The sequence below is a fragment of the Aphis gossypii genome, chromosome 1 (assembly GCF_020184175.1).
Source record: "Aphis gossypii isolate Hap1 chromosome 1, ASM2018417v2, whole genome shotgun sequence".
Classification (NCBI taxonomy): domain Eukaryota; kingdom Metazoa; phylum Arthropoda; class Insecta; order Hemiptera; family Aphididae; genus Aphis; species Aphis gossypii.
In genome coordinates this window covers 27,273,784-27,288,005 of record NC_065530.1, presented here as the reverse complement: position 1 = coordinate 27,288,005, position 14,222 = coordinate 27,273,784, and the positions used below count along the sequence as shown (strand labels likewise).

General features: G+C 34.8%; 1 protein-coding gene across 4 annotated transcripts in view; it reads left to right on the top strand.

Annotated features, from left to right (window-relative positions):
* Positions 1-12,806, top strand: part of LOC114129697 (Krueppel homolog 1) — a 48,831-nt gene extending 36,025 nt beyond the window's left edge. For 3 of the 4 annotated variants that reach the window (XM_050197811.1, XM_050197822.1, XM_050197809.1), the window contains 5 exons: positions 6,223-6,415; positions 6,513-6,710; positions 7,423-7,905; positions 8,035-8,404; positions 8,556-12,806. In XM_050197811.1, the coding sequence (XP_050053768.1) occupies positions 6,223-6,415; positions 6,513-6,710; positions 7,423-7,905; positions 8,035-8,404; positions 8,556-9,114 (1,803 nt within the window). In that variant the 3' untranslated portion in view covers positions 9,115-12,806. The remainder of the gene's footprint in view (positions 1-6,222; positions 6,416-6,512; positions 6,711-7,422; positions 7,906-8,034; positions 8,405-8,555) is intronic. The other variant, XM_050197815.1, reaches the window with a different exon arrangement.
* Positions 12,807-14,222: the final 1,416 nt, after the last annotated feature.

Below are 14,222 nucleotides of genomic sequence, written 5' to 3'. Positions count from 1 at the left end.
AGGGTGTGTAGAGAGAGTAGCGGATAGCGCCGCGGCCAATGAAATATAGTGACAACTCGGTGGCTTATTTGAAAAGTTAATGGGAAAAAGCTGGCAAAAAGGGTTTTTAATTCTTACGGACATCTTATATTTTTAGTTAATTTTGTTATTTCTTCAAATCTGCCACGTTACGATTTTCACTGCTGTAATTAAAACTGCGAAAAATGGACTTTATTTTCCCCTCCGGTCTCACTATTCCACCGACACTACCGTTGCCGCCGAACGTTGTCACGAGTAACAACGCCCGATAATCAGACCAAACTACAGAATCGTTTTTTTTCCTCTCGCTCTCGACAAAATCAGTAAGACCACCTAATACGTAAAACTATAAATAATCAAACATTTTCTTAATTCTAATTTCTGTTAAATCATATCAGTTAAAATACACGTAGGTAGGTATTTTTATTATTTTGTAAACGAAACTTTTCATATGTGGGCCAAAGTGTTAATGTCTACTATAATCACATTTTTTCGACGTTATTTTTATATTTTATTCACACGTATATATAATTTTGTAGAAAATCTAAAAGTATATGTAGTGTAGAAGAAAAAAAGTTTATGCGGTATTATTTGTCGTACACTCGTACGTGTGCCAAGTTGCAATAATAATAATTATTTCAATAGTGTGGTTATTACTACTACTACGAGTCGTTTGAAAACATTAGACATTATGACTTTGTTTTAATAAAAATACGTTTTGTTAAAATAATTCCGTAACCCAAACTCCCGAAAACCATAAAACAAATAAAAAAATGTTTTTATTTATTTAAAAATAAGTTTTGAAAAATGATCGGGTCATAATTTTTAGTAGGTACTTATACGATTAAAATGACATTTCATGTTTTTTTTTCTACTTTAGACGAGGCACCTTTCATTTACGATCGTTGATTATTATTTATTGTTAATTTATGCCTCAAAGTTTCAGTAGTCTAACGAAAGGGTGAAACATTTAACGTAGTGGGGTAAAAGTTTTTCTCATTTCAAAACAACGCTTCACTTCTTTTTTTTTTTGTTTTCTTTTTTCTTGTCTTGTTGAATTAACCAAAGTGTTTATTGCATTATGTTTTTTTTTCTATACTATTAAAAGTATTATCTATATATTATTATTATTGTAATGTATAAATAATTATTTTTATATGAACGCGCGTCCTTGATTGTGTCTATTCAATAATATTGTGGCAGTGATGCGAAATACTTTTCTGGGAGTATGTGTATAAATTGAATTTCTGCATAATATTCGCCAAGTGACCGATCCATAAAAATAGAAACAACCATAAACACATTCTCGGGTCGTTAAACTTGGCGTTGCCATTCCAATGTGTTTTTGTGCAATTATTTTGATTTACCACAAAACATACTTCAATATATCTATGCAAACAATTCTAAGTAATAAAATGTAACTGATTACGCCGTTCCTCAAAAATTGTGTGGTTCGGTCAGACCGCACTTGATTTACAAAATTTTTTCATTTCAAATTATATATATTTGTATGTTCTTTTATCGTCGTATTTTCAAATGTTTAATAGGGCGAAAATCCGGTGAAGTGTAACACGAATGTAAATTAGAATGAAAAGGGTTGTGCAAAAATATGACGTAATAAAAAAAAAACACCACTATTCGACGATATTCATTAAAAATGTGAAAAGGGTATTAAGAGTATTCGTTATTGACCCTTCTTGTGTTCAGCCTTTTATTAACATACTTCTATGCGTATTATGACCCTTGTGTATAAAAAAAAAATACAAAATAACATGGGAACTAGATAACACAGATATATATATATATATATATATATAATATTTACATTTTTTACGATCTAACGTATATATCTTATACGTACCGACTTTTCGTAAATCTTATAGGCCACGCGACGTATCCCGAGGCACTTACTTTTATATAGTGCGTGAGCAGGTGAACCGATTTACATACTACGCACGGAACGATTAATTTTTCGGAAATAGAATAAATTAACACTTGTCGAAAACAAAACGAAAGAATGTTTCTGTTGATTTCTATCGAAACTAAAAAAATAAATTAGGGACCGTTGATTTCTGAGCATACAGGTGGTTTGTTCGGTTTCTTTCTTTTATCCGGCGTGGGCGTGTTATTTATTTTTCCAGGCACATTTTTTTAAAAAAAAAAACAATTCTTTATGTACAGTTACATTTTTTTTTTTTGGCCACCAAACAATTATTTTAATTTCTTATGCATCCTACCCGACGTTCAAGTTTTATCCTGGTGCATGTACATTGTACAATTATATGCGATATGCTCGCGCGATGCATCCCGCGTAGCAGGTGTTGAAACTGTTTGTAGTTCGTATATACATGCACACGATATTGAATAATAATGCAAGTGTCGGCAGTAATTGCACGTTGTCTTGTCGTTTGATTGAATGCACTCGCATTCAAATTGCTGTACACATAATAATCGTTATTAACGATACCAAAAAAAAAAAAAAAAAAATAAAGTACCAACGCATTGTGCATACATGCATGTCGTTCTAAATAAATAACACGTATGTTCGGCGTTTCGGTCCTTTCTTTCCTGTTATTTGGATAATTTGATTATCAATTGTTTTTATTTCAAATTTTATGATTCTAAGTATTATATAAGTGCACTAAAAACCATCGCCATCGTATTTTATTTTGCTTACGATCTGTTCTGTATTGACGTTTCGACATCAGTACCTACTACTTAAACGTTAACGGAAAGACCATCTATGAAGCTTTTTTTTTAAGATTTACTGTCATAATAATTTTACTTGCATATAATATTTTTCGAGTTCCGAATGTGTTTTACTAGATAGCCGTCAAAAATGCCATTGACAAACGTATTTCATTTTTCAAGTATTATAACGCGGCGCGTTTATAAATATTCTCATATATAGTCACACGCGTTCGCGCATACAATATATAACCTATGTAATATAATATTATATACGAGTAATCCATTCATACATAATAATAACAACCGTTTAATAGTCTCTCCGCGGGGCAGTGTATAATGTATAATATAATAATATGATATATATTAAAGATCGATATCCAGCACGCGCGTTTTCGCTTTTTACTCACTCGTACCTATACCTATACGATATAATATTATATATATATATATTCCCGTGCACAGCGAGCACGTTATAATATTTTATTTATTTCTTTCTTTCTTTCTTATATTTTTAATGGCAGCAGCTCATTATTTTCTCATCCGGACGTAAAAAGCGGGACCGATCTTCGGACCGTGAACGTCGGCAGCGTGGCGGTGGAGAACGGAGCGCGCAGTATAGATAGGTGACGCGACCGACCGCGCGCGGCATACAATATATATATATATATATAATACTTATGTATATGTGTGTGCTTGTGCTTATATAAATTTATATATATATATATATATATATATGTGTGTATGTGTGTTCCTACTTATATACCTATATATATTATATTGTATATTATATAGCGAAGCCGCGCGCACATGATATTCTAATAAGAGGCCATAAATTTTGCGGCGGGCAATACACCGCGCGCGGACGCTCGTGTCGCCGTAGACCACTTTCCGTAAATGGAACGACGACGACAACGATGACGGGGAAACGGCGGCGTGTACACGAAAAACCGTGGAAAGTTTAACCGCATTTTTCTCTACAGTTCGAGTATTCACGTGCGTGCGTGCGTGTGCGTGTGCCGTGTACGTTTTGCTAGATAGTTGTACGACTGTATACAACAGCTGAACACAATATTATATTATAGTAGGTATAATAACGTATATAATATCGCATAGAGATGGCAACGGTACGGGATAAAATTACGATAAAAAATGTCGTTTAGGGCTCATTTTATAACATAATATTATTAATTTATACGTGCGTCGAGGCGTCCGCCGCGGAGACCATCGTCGCGTATTGTTTTTTAGTCGTGTGCCAATAAAAAAAAATATATAATGACGTCAGTTATAATTATTTTTATTTGTACAGCGTACGCGCACTAGCTCCAATAATATTATTATAACGCGCCGTACGACTATGCTACGTCTAATTATTACAATTTTTATTATTATAATATAATATGCCAACCCGTTTTTCATTTAAAGCAGCCGATAACGGTTATGATTATGTGTATACCGAGTGGATCTGCGCACTGGAATTCCATTAATTTTTCCAATTTCATCGTAGTCGTCTCCCCCGTCATATTATTATTATACAATAATCCTTTCTTTTTGAAAACGTTATTTTCGTACATAATCATTTTTTAAGTACTTTTCGCGGAACAAGGGTTTATAATCGCATATTTTTCTCCATCTCACTCACTCTTTCTAAGTGTATTTTTGTTTTTCGCTTGTTTTTTTTTTTAATACATATAATTAAATCTATTTTCAATTCAGTCAAAATTGTAAGACCTAGATAATTTAAAAACTGGTCGGCTATAAGTTGCGTGATAAGAAAATACGTAGGTAAATCATATTGCAGCAAAGCATTCTGTATGACATTTATTATAAATAATTTAATTCAGTGCGTCGCCATGCAAAACGATAAAATTCACGAAGAAAATATTAGTTTTATGCAATAAAGGTGCATAAATCATTTAGGTACGCAAAGTAAAAGTATTTGGCATTAATATAAAGTTTATATTGGAAATGGTAATGGTCACGGTGAATTTAATGTTTAATAATGACATTTTTCGTTCGCTTTTGGTAAATGTGTACTTACGCGATTATAGTTTTTCGTATAAAAAATACACAACATTAAATATTCAAATGACTCGTCAGCGGTTGGGTTAGTAAACTTTTAAACCAGGTATTAACAAAAAATATAATGAATACGGGTAAAACAAAAATTATATTTATATCTCTGTTAAAATGCCTAAGTATTGGCACAGTGCTGAATTGAACTATTGAAAACCCATTATTGGTCAATTACGATATTTCAATTAGTTTTTATTTTTTAATTCCACAACACTTATCGTGTTTAATATTGTATAATATGCCATTGCGAAAAGAAAAAAATGCTAATTTAAGAAAACACTATTAGATTACCAGGCTATATATTCTGTGTACAAGGACTGGATAGCTATATATGTATACTTTGACGAAAGCCGTATACAAATCACGTGCAAAAACCGCTAGTAATTATTAACGGTGTCCCGAGTCCAGGCGGGCGCCTATTCTTTCGACTTTCGAGAACACTCAGACCGATAAATTATACTTTGTTTATAAAATATTTAATAAAAATGTAAATCTCCGCTCCTTGGACGACGCCGCAGACGGACTTTTAATAAAAGTCACCGGGCTGCAAGTAGTCGGAAGGGCTTTTAAAAATTAAAATTACGTTTGTTTTATTGCCATCCCCTTTACTCGTCGCCCACTTCTCCTCCCCGGCCGAGTACTTTTTGCTCGGACACATCTCCCAAGGCGCCGATATCATTATATTGTTCTGTATAGCCACTGCGCACCATTGCCAACAATAATACACAATATATAATATCATGGCGTATAAATGTAGACACTGTGTATTTATACGTATATTTAACCAGAATATAGTTTCGTTCTCGTATGATTTTTAGTCGCACATAATATCGAAACGGGGTGGAAAAAATAATAACGATTAAAATATTATTGTTGTGCGACAATAAACTCCGGTCGGTAAATTTTAGAGCATATAATATACATGAGTGTATAACGATAAATCTGAGCACGCCGTCGCCTAAACAGCAGCGTGCCATAAATTTGATCTTTCCGAGCGTATATTTTGCGACGTCGGTGGCGTTGGTCAGGTTTATGCGTGTACGACGAATGTATACCACGGCCAGAATGGCGCGTAAAACAAAACGGAAACAGTTATTTTTTTTATTTTCAAAATGGCCATTGAAACTCGCAATAGACTACGATATATTTATTTACAAATATAAATATACGCGCGTGTGTGTGTGTGAGAAAGAAAGAGTGTGTATAATATATGTATTTTGTATATCTAGATAGTAGATTAATACTACGTGTGTCCAAAGGGACTACTTTGGTATTGTGTTCCTTCACGCGAAGCGGAAAGGAAACACGCTGTGCAATGGCGGCGGCTGTGTGTATATTATAATTTAAAGTGTCTCCCCCGCCAACAAGTCCCGAACACGCGCGTACTTCCGGGTTCGCTGATTACTGGTTACCTGACGTATGTTTTATTGTTATTTTCAGGAACATTTTTTTTATTTTCAGGAAGCTGAACTTCGCATGGATGTGCTCCAACAACACGCCGCCTTGATGGGCGGTGCGAGTACTACGTCTTGTCCGCTGTGCCATAAACTGTTCCTAGGTAGCGAGTCACTGGTCGAACACATGAAAGTCCATCACAACGATCCGACCACCGTGTCGCAAGCCGTCGTTCAAAGTGAGTGATACAATATCAATATAACAGACATTAAGAGAAAATCTTCAAAATATTCGAGAAAATTGTGAACATTTTTCACATTGATCTTTTTTCACAGGTTACTCTGATATCGGTACTGGTCCGTATATGGCCAAACGCCGAACGGCCAATCACCCGTGCCCGGTGTGTGGTAAACACTACGTGAATGAAGGAAGTCTCCGCAAACATTTGGCTTGCCACCCGGAAACAGCACAGTACGCCCAACTCAGGATGTGGCCGTGTTCTGTTTGTCAAGCCGTATTCACTCACGAATCAGGTGAGTCAATGCGTTTTATAGTGTGGCCATTTTTAAGTCCTGATCGATTCATATCAGTGACGTTCAGATTTAAGGATATACGTAAATTCATTTTTTTATCGAGTTGTTGAAACCTTTAAGTTTACCGAATTACAAATATAATATATATCATAGTAATTTATTGTTAAATTAAAATATTTTTTCGAATTCATTCTTCATCATACCTTTATATTTTTAAACGTATCGTGTATGCGATATTATATCTAGATTTGTTTTACGATAGTCTCTTACACATATTATTATAATATGTATGTATAATATATAATATATATATTATATATTTTATAATAAACACATAATACGTATGTGTACACCTGGATCTCAATGGATCGGATCCGAGCTTATATAGGATTGTAAATCTTTAATTCGAATTCCGGTTTGTACGAACAAAATAATGACCATCGCTAAAACATAGTGCAGTGCCGTGTTAGCGGTGCAACATCGCGATGATAACTGATTTACGGCGCGCACGTCGCATAAATCTCGTCATATGTTGCGCCGACTGAGGGAAAAAAAAAATTTATAATCACATGCGTATAATATAATATACGAAACAAATCAATTTTTTTATGCACCGCAATTTATCATTAACTATATATAGATTTATGTGCAGCACCGTCACTGCCGGCCGACGTACAATTTTTTTTTTATAACTCGCGTTTTCGTTGCACAGGCCTGTTGACACACATGGAACACATGCGCATGGATCCCAAACATCAGTTCGCCGCTCAGTACGTGCTGAGCAGAGCGGCGGCCGAGCGCAGGGAACGGGAAAACTTCCTGGCCGCCGTGACGGCCACCAACAGCATGGGCGGTCCCGCGTCGCCTCATTCCGTCCACTCGGATTCGTCTTCGTCGAACAACGGCGAGATGGACGGTCCCAGTGGAGCTGGTTCCACGGGTTCGGTGGGCACTGGTACCAATAACTCCGTGGTCGCCGCGGTGGCCGCGGCCGCGGCGGCGGCTGCGGCAGGCGGTAACGTCGTCGTTCCCACGGGCGGCCGGCTGTCCGTCTCGCCGGCCGACAATCAAATACCGTTGGTGTTGCACCACAACAACAACAACACGACGACAAACAACAACAATAACAACAACAACAACAATCCTACGGCCATGAAGTTGGCCGAGCTAATGGCAGCACGGACCGGAGGCATGAGTGAGTATATAACACTATTATATTATAACCTTCTGCTATTACCTATATACCGCCCCGTCTGCCTGACGCGTTAACGTAGTTCGTTTTCGAAAATATTTTCAACATTTTTTCCGTTTGTTTGACGCGCAGTAAGTGGTAACGGAGGTCACCAGTACATGAACCAACAACCCCAGTACAACGCCAACGACCTACAGCGGGCTGCCGCACTGTTCATGAGCCAACAGCAGGCTCATGCGGCTGTTTCGCAGGTTCAACAGCAACAGCAGCAGCAACAACAGCAACAGCAACAGCAGCAACAGCAACAGCAGCAACAACAACAGCAGCAACAGCAACAACAGCAACTCCAGCAGAACCCGCCGTCGCCATCGCACTCACCGCGATCTGCGCCTCCGACCCCAGCGTCCGTGGTGCAAGCGGCCGCGGCCAACCTCGCTGCGGCAGCCATGCGCATCACCCAGTCGAATGCCATGCACCAAAATCCGTTGGTCACGACTTCCAGGTATTTATAATGTTCAATTCTAGTGACCCGGGGGATAGGGGGAGTGGTAAAGACATGATATTTTTTTCCGGCTGATGTCGATCAAAAGAGGGTGGCACTTTACATGTGACGAATGTGTATTAAAACGGATGTGCTATTTTTTGTTCGACAGTGGTTCCGGTTCAAACTCGTCAGTAAACTCTATGCAATCGGCCGTCCAGATGGCCATGAACGCGGCCGTCCGGGCTTCCATGTCGTCCATGGTGGATGGCCTCGGTGGCGGACACCACCAACAGTCCGGCCATCAGTCCATGCTCCACCACCACCAACAGTCCAACCACGAGCAGAGCTCACCCACGTTGCGCATGCAGGAGGCCATACTCAGGTCTCAGGCGGAGGCGGCGCTCAGGTTGGCCGTCTCGCAAGCCGTGGCCGCTTCGTCCGGCCAACAGCAGGCGCCCGAACTGCAGAACCGACAGTCTTCGGTGCAACAGCAGAATGCGCATCAGCCGCAGCAGAACGTAGCGATTAACTACAACGCCATGGCGCAGGGGCAGCTGATGAACGGACAGAACCCTTACCACCACCAGGGGCAAGTGTCGCCCGACCTCTCGGAGGCGCTCAGGCTCCAGGAACAGCGGCTCGAACAGGCGCTAAGGCTGCACGGTGGTGACCCGAGGGCTCTGGGCTTCACTTTTGGTAACACCCAACAGGGTCACATCAACCCATGAGAGTTCAGTTACTATTAACGACGAGAGGACCTCTAAACTACCCTCCCCTCGGCCGTCTCACGTCCACCAAATCCACTCCCTCCACCGTCACCACTGGCTACTGGCCCACTATTTTGTTATTATACGCTATTATACAACTGTTGTCTCATCCACAAACACCCGCCGCCACCACCACCACATCCATCTCCCAAAGCTCAACGGCGGACCTGCTGCAGCGCGCGCACATGATTATTTATTATTATTGTATTTACGATATTTATTTACTATTATAACCATACTATTATATTAATTACTAGGCGTATTACTTTACTCAATATTATTATTATTATCATCATAAGAATAATAATTTTATTTTTACCAAAACGATAATAATTGTCCCACTGAAAGACACGTTCTCGTCGTCGTCGTCGTCGACCGTGTCATGAGCACTTACTTCGACGACGACTTGTGTGTCGACTTTGTAAATAATTGTACATACTTTAATTAATATTACGTAATTGCGATTTTAAAAATTAACTGTTTTTTAAAAAACGTCGTTTAGCAAATTTTTGTTGTACAGTCATGTATAATATTTGTGGTTTTTTACGTGAGTTGTGTAAAAACAAAATACATTTAAATCGATAAATCCAATTTATACGGATCGCTCTACGATTGATCCGAATAACGTATAATATAAAGCAACATTTAGGTTCCGAAAATATTATTATTTACTTATAAACATTCAAATCATTTTTACTGTTAATTTATATTTATTTTAGTTTTAATTTTCATCCAAGGGGTTTTTGCAATTTTAATTTATTCGGTGTTTAAATAGTTTTTTTTTTTAGTAAAAATAAACTCATTATTCACTTGGTTTACTTAATTTTAATACGATTATTATCATGTAATATTATTTCTACGGTAAGGAATTTCTTATGAAATAACACATTTATAATTTATATGACTCCCAGACGTGTCGTAGGGTAGATCACACATATGCAAATTACCCCCATCAAAAGCATCTTGTACGAAAAAATATTTTCGGAGACTTAAGCTTAGGAAATAAACACCGTGTAATAATAATTAGCATGTAAATAAAATGAAAAACATACTCTCACAAATACACTGCATTTTCCTCCCTCAACATTGAATTTCTTATGACAACACGACAGAGCGCGCAATCTTGTACATAATAATAATATGATAGTGATAATAGTAGAACAGACATTTTTATTTTATTTATTTACTTGTAAATACAATGAAAAAAAATTGAAAAAAACAAAATATTTTCTGAATAGCCAACCCTGTACATAATAATGTAATAATTAAATAATAAAATGGTAACGATGTTTTACGAAATATCAGACCCTAGTTCTCTCCCCCGCGTATGGCGCTTACAACCCGTCCGGGTTATACCTCCCATACGTTCATATCACGAGGATAACAATACGAATATCATCTTATATACATAAAAATGATAGGCTCACCGTGTTTATGTAGTCCGCGTGAAACCAATGCAAAAAGCGGCTGTCGTGTTCTCTTCGTCATTTTTCTGGAATATATCGTTTTGCCGAACAAAATTCGTTTGTAATTCCTTTGATTTTATTTTTTTCCTCGTTCAAGTATAAAAATACAAATACACGTGCGCTTAATTCTTACCTCGAGAGTAGGGAGCAGGAGGACAAAAATATTATATTATGTGATTTTTTTATTTGTTTATAATTATTATTAATATTATTGTTTGTTTTTTTTTTACCCGTCAACATGCCAATCAAAACAATCTCGTGCAATAAAATAAAGGAAAAATACAAATTCTATTTTCGTTTAATTCTCTGAGACGAACGAGCTGCGGTATATAATAATATGTACACACATAAACACATACACCACATACAACAATATTATAATACCACATTATAATATGTAAACGAGCGTACATAATATATTATGATTATATAAACCACACATGTTTCTATTATAATCTCTCAGTACCATTTGACGGATGACACAGATACGAAATTCAAACAATAATCAAACCGATCAATAGACAAAAAATACGCGATCGCGTCTCGATTTCAGCTATCGATGTACGGCGGAACCTCTGCAGCGAACGATTTTCCTGCAGACTCCGAGTAAATCGCGTATTTCACACACACACACACAATATAAATATATAATATTTACAATAGCCCAAATACACGCTATCGCTGTGTATCACAGACACAAACACTCATTATGCAAGATTTTCTCGCAGATTTCAATATAATAATATATTCATTTAGCGGATAGGTCCGAATACAATAATAATATATGTACGCACCGCACTTAATATGATATTATTTGCTGTGCGTATTTACTATATTATACAATAGCCCAAACCGGAAAGTTTCCGGCCACACACACACACATTAAGCCATTGCTAGTATAGTTCAAAATTTCGGATCGAATGATACTGAAATGTTATCGAATTTTTGGTTTCACTTTCTCCATGATATTATTATATCCGTCCCCCGGCCGTCCACAACAACCGTTATTCGTCGCTACGGTAATTTTTATGTACGCGAATCCTAACGTTATCGCAGGTCGCGACTCTAATTAAGTACCTACCTATTACTTATACTTTCATACAACCATTACCGTACACGAGTACTACAGACACTTGTCGTTTTTCGGGGACGTCCGGCGCGGGACCCGAACGTGCAATGGACCAATAACATCATAATATATACCCAGACGCAGATTCGTCGAATCTGTATTTTTTTCTTTTAATTGTTTATTTATTTTAAAACTGATAATCAGTTATAATCCGTTGGATATTATTTAGCTAATAGGTGTAATACAAATACATATAGTTCGTAGGATACTTTTAGTGCCGTTTTAAATACAAATAAATAATACCATATTATTAATAACCATATAACGATAACATAATAATGATAATAAATACAGTTTGAGATAAATAAAACGGTTCAATGGTTATTTCCCCCCCCCCTTTTTTTTTTTATTAAGTTTTACTTTCATCTTGAATATGTTTTTCAATATTTTAATGTTGATAGTCGAATTCACTATGTTATACCTATTTTTATTTTTGTTTGATTGATAATGAATGTAAATGCTCACTTTCAAAGTGATTACCTTTATTATTATTATTTATTATTTTGTTTGTTGTTTTTTTTTTTTTTTACAAAATAATATGTTTAAATTTACAAAACTATTTCGACCTAGTTTTATAATTATTATTGTTTATTTTTCACCCGCTATTTGTACACGTACCTACCTTATTATACGTTAACGTTTATTTTTATAATTTTTTTTTTCATGCCCAGTTGAGTTTTCATTTTGCCGTTTTATTTTATCAGCTTTTAATAATATTGCAATTAACAATTTATAAAAGTAGTTTTATCGTTATAATTTAGTTTTCCGTTTTTTGCTGACTATGTTTATGTTACAATAGTTACAGTACACTACGACTTTTTTCATTATTATTATTATTATTATTACTATAACAATAATACATTATTACATTTTCAATAATATTACATTAATTACATTACATAATAGTTACTGGATTTAGACAGTGTTTTTTTTTTTTTATGAATGGATGAAATATACACTATAAACGTAGTTTGGAATATTAGTCTTACAATATTTGAATAAGAATAATAATAATCAACATACATATAATAATAGTACGGTTTTCAGTTTTACACACACACACTCATACAGACAGAATGTTTAAATGTTTCTATTGTTACAAAAATCAATTATAGTTTTAAAATTAAACAATTGATTTTGATTTTTTTCTATTGTGTTCCTTTTGGTGTTAAGTTTATGTTATACACATATATCTGTTCAGTTTTTTTCGTGTGGTATGTTTTTTTTTTTTATATATATTATATAATATAAGCTACACTTTTAATGCTAAATTATACGGTCCTCCCCCCAAAAAAAAACTTATTTTTATTATTTGTATTAAGTTGCTCAAAAAAAAAAAAAAAATTTAATAAATTGGAACAAAAATGTATTTAAAAAGTATATAATATATTATTATTACCATTGTAAAAATTTTTTGGGAAACAATTGTCTAGATATTCGATGTTAATATTATATTATTACATTATAATTTTTTTATTATTATTATTATTATTATTATTATTATTATTATAACTATATTATTTTCGGTTCCTTAATATTATTATATTTTGTCATGAAAATTATTGTCCTGAAGTTTTGAAACACGACTATATTATATATTATACGTTTCGGTTCGAGATATATTGAACAAAAATAAAAATATAAGTGAAAATAAAAAATGATGTTTGTGTAGTAAAACGATATTTATATTATATATTGTATTAAAAATTTAGTTAATATAAAATATACGTTAAAGTCATTAAAGTCTTGAACCTTCCGTGTTATTCTTTGCCTATACATTTATGTTCGGTACTCCAAAAAAAAAAAAAAATCAAAAAATTGTTCAATTTTTAAACAGTATAGCTGTACTTTGCAGCTTGACGGTAAATGCAGGACAAGTAAAAAGTAAGTATTTTTAAATGCTACAAAGTATTTAAGTAAATTTAAATAAAAATTTGAAACAAATTATATAATATTAGTAATGAAAAGTATTTAAACTGAAAGTGATTCTACATACAATGAATTTTAATTAAGATTATACATATGTATAGGTGTATCAGAAAAACCCCAACACTGAAATTTTCGATAGTCTATGAGTCTGATTTGAGAAAAATTAAGACTCATCTGAACATACTAATTAAGATAGCACGTGTATTAATCATAGCGTAATAATTTGAATGATGTTGCGATTAAAATCAAGATCTGTCATTTTTGTCATTGGCAGATTTTCCATGTTCATAATATTTATTCGATTTATTATTACACACATCTAGTAGATTTGTTAATTATTGTTTTTTATTTTTGCATTATACATGGTTTAGATTATATTTTTGGATTTTACCTTGATTTTTTTTCTATATTGAGTTTTTGTGGTGCAAAATTTTTCCAAACCCCTAACGGAGCCTTCCAAAAATATTAATTGATGATCTCCCACGTATTTTGAACCTATATACTTATATTTATCGGCTACAGCACACTTATTCTTGGTTATTTTT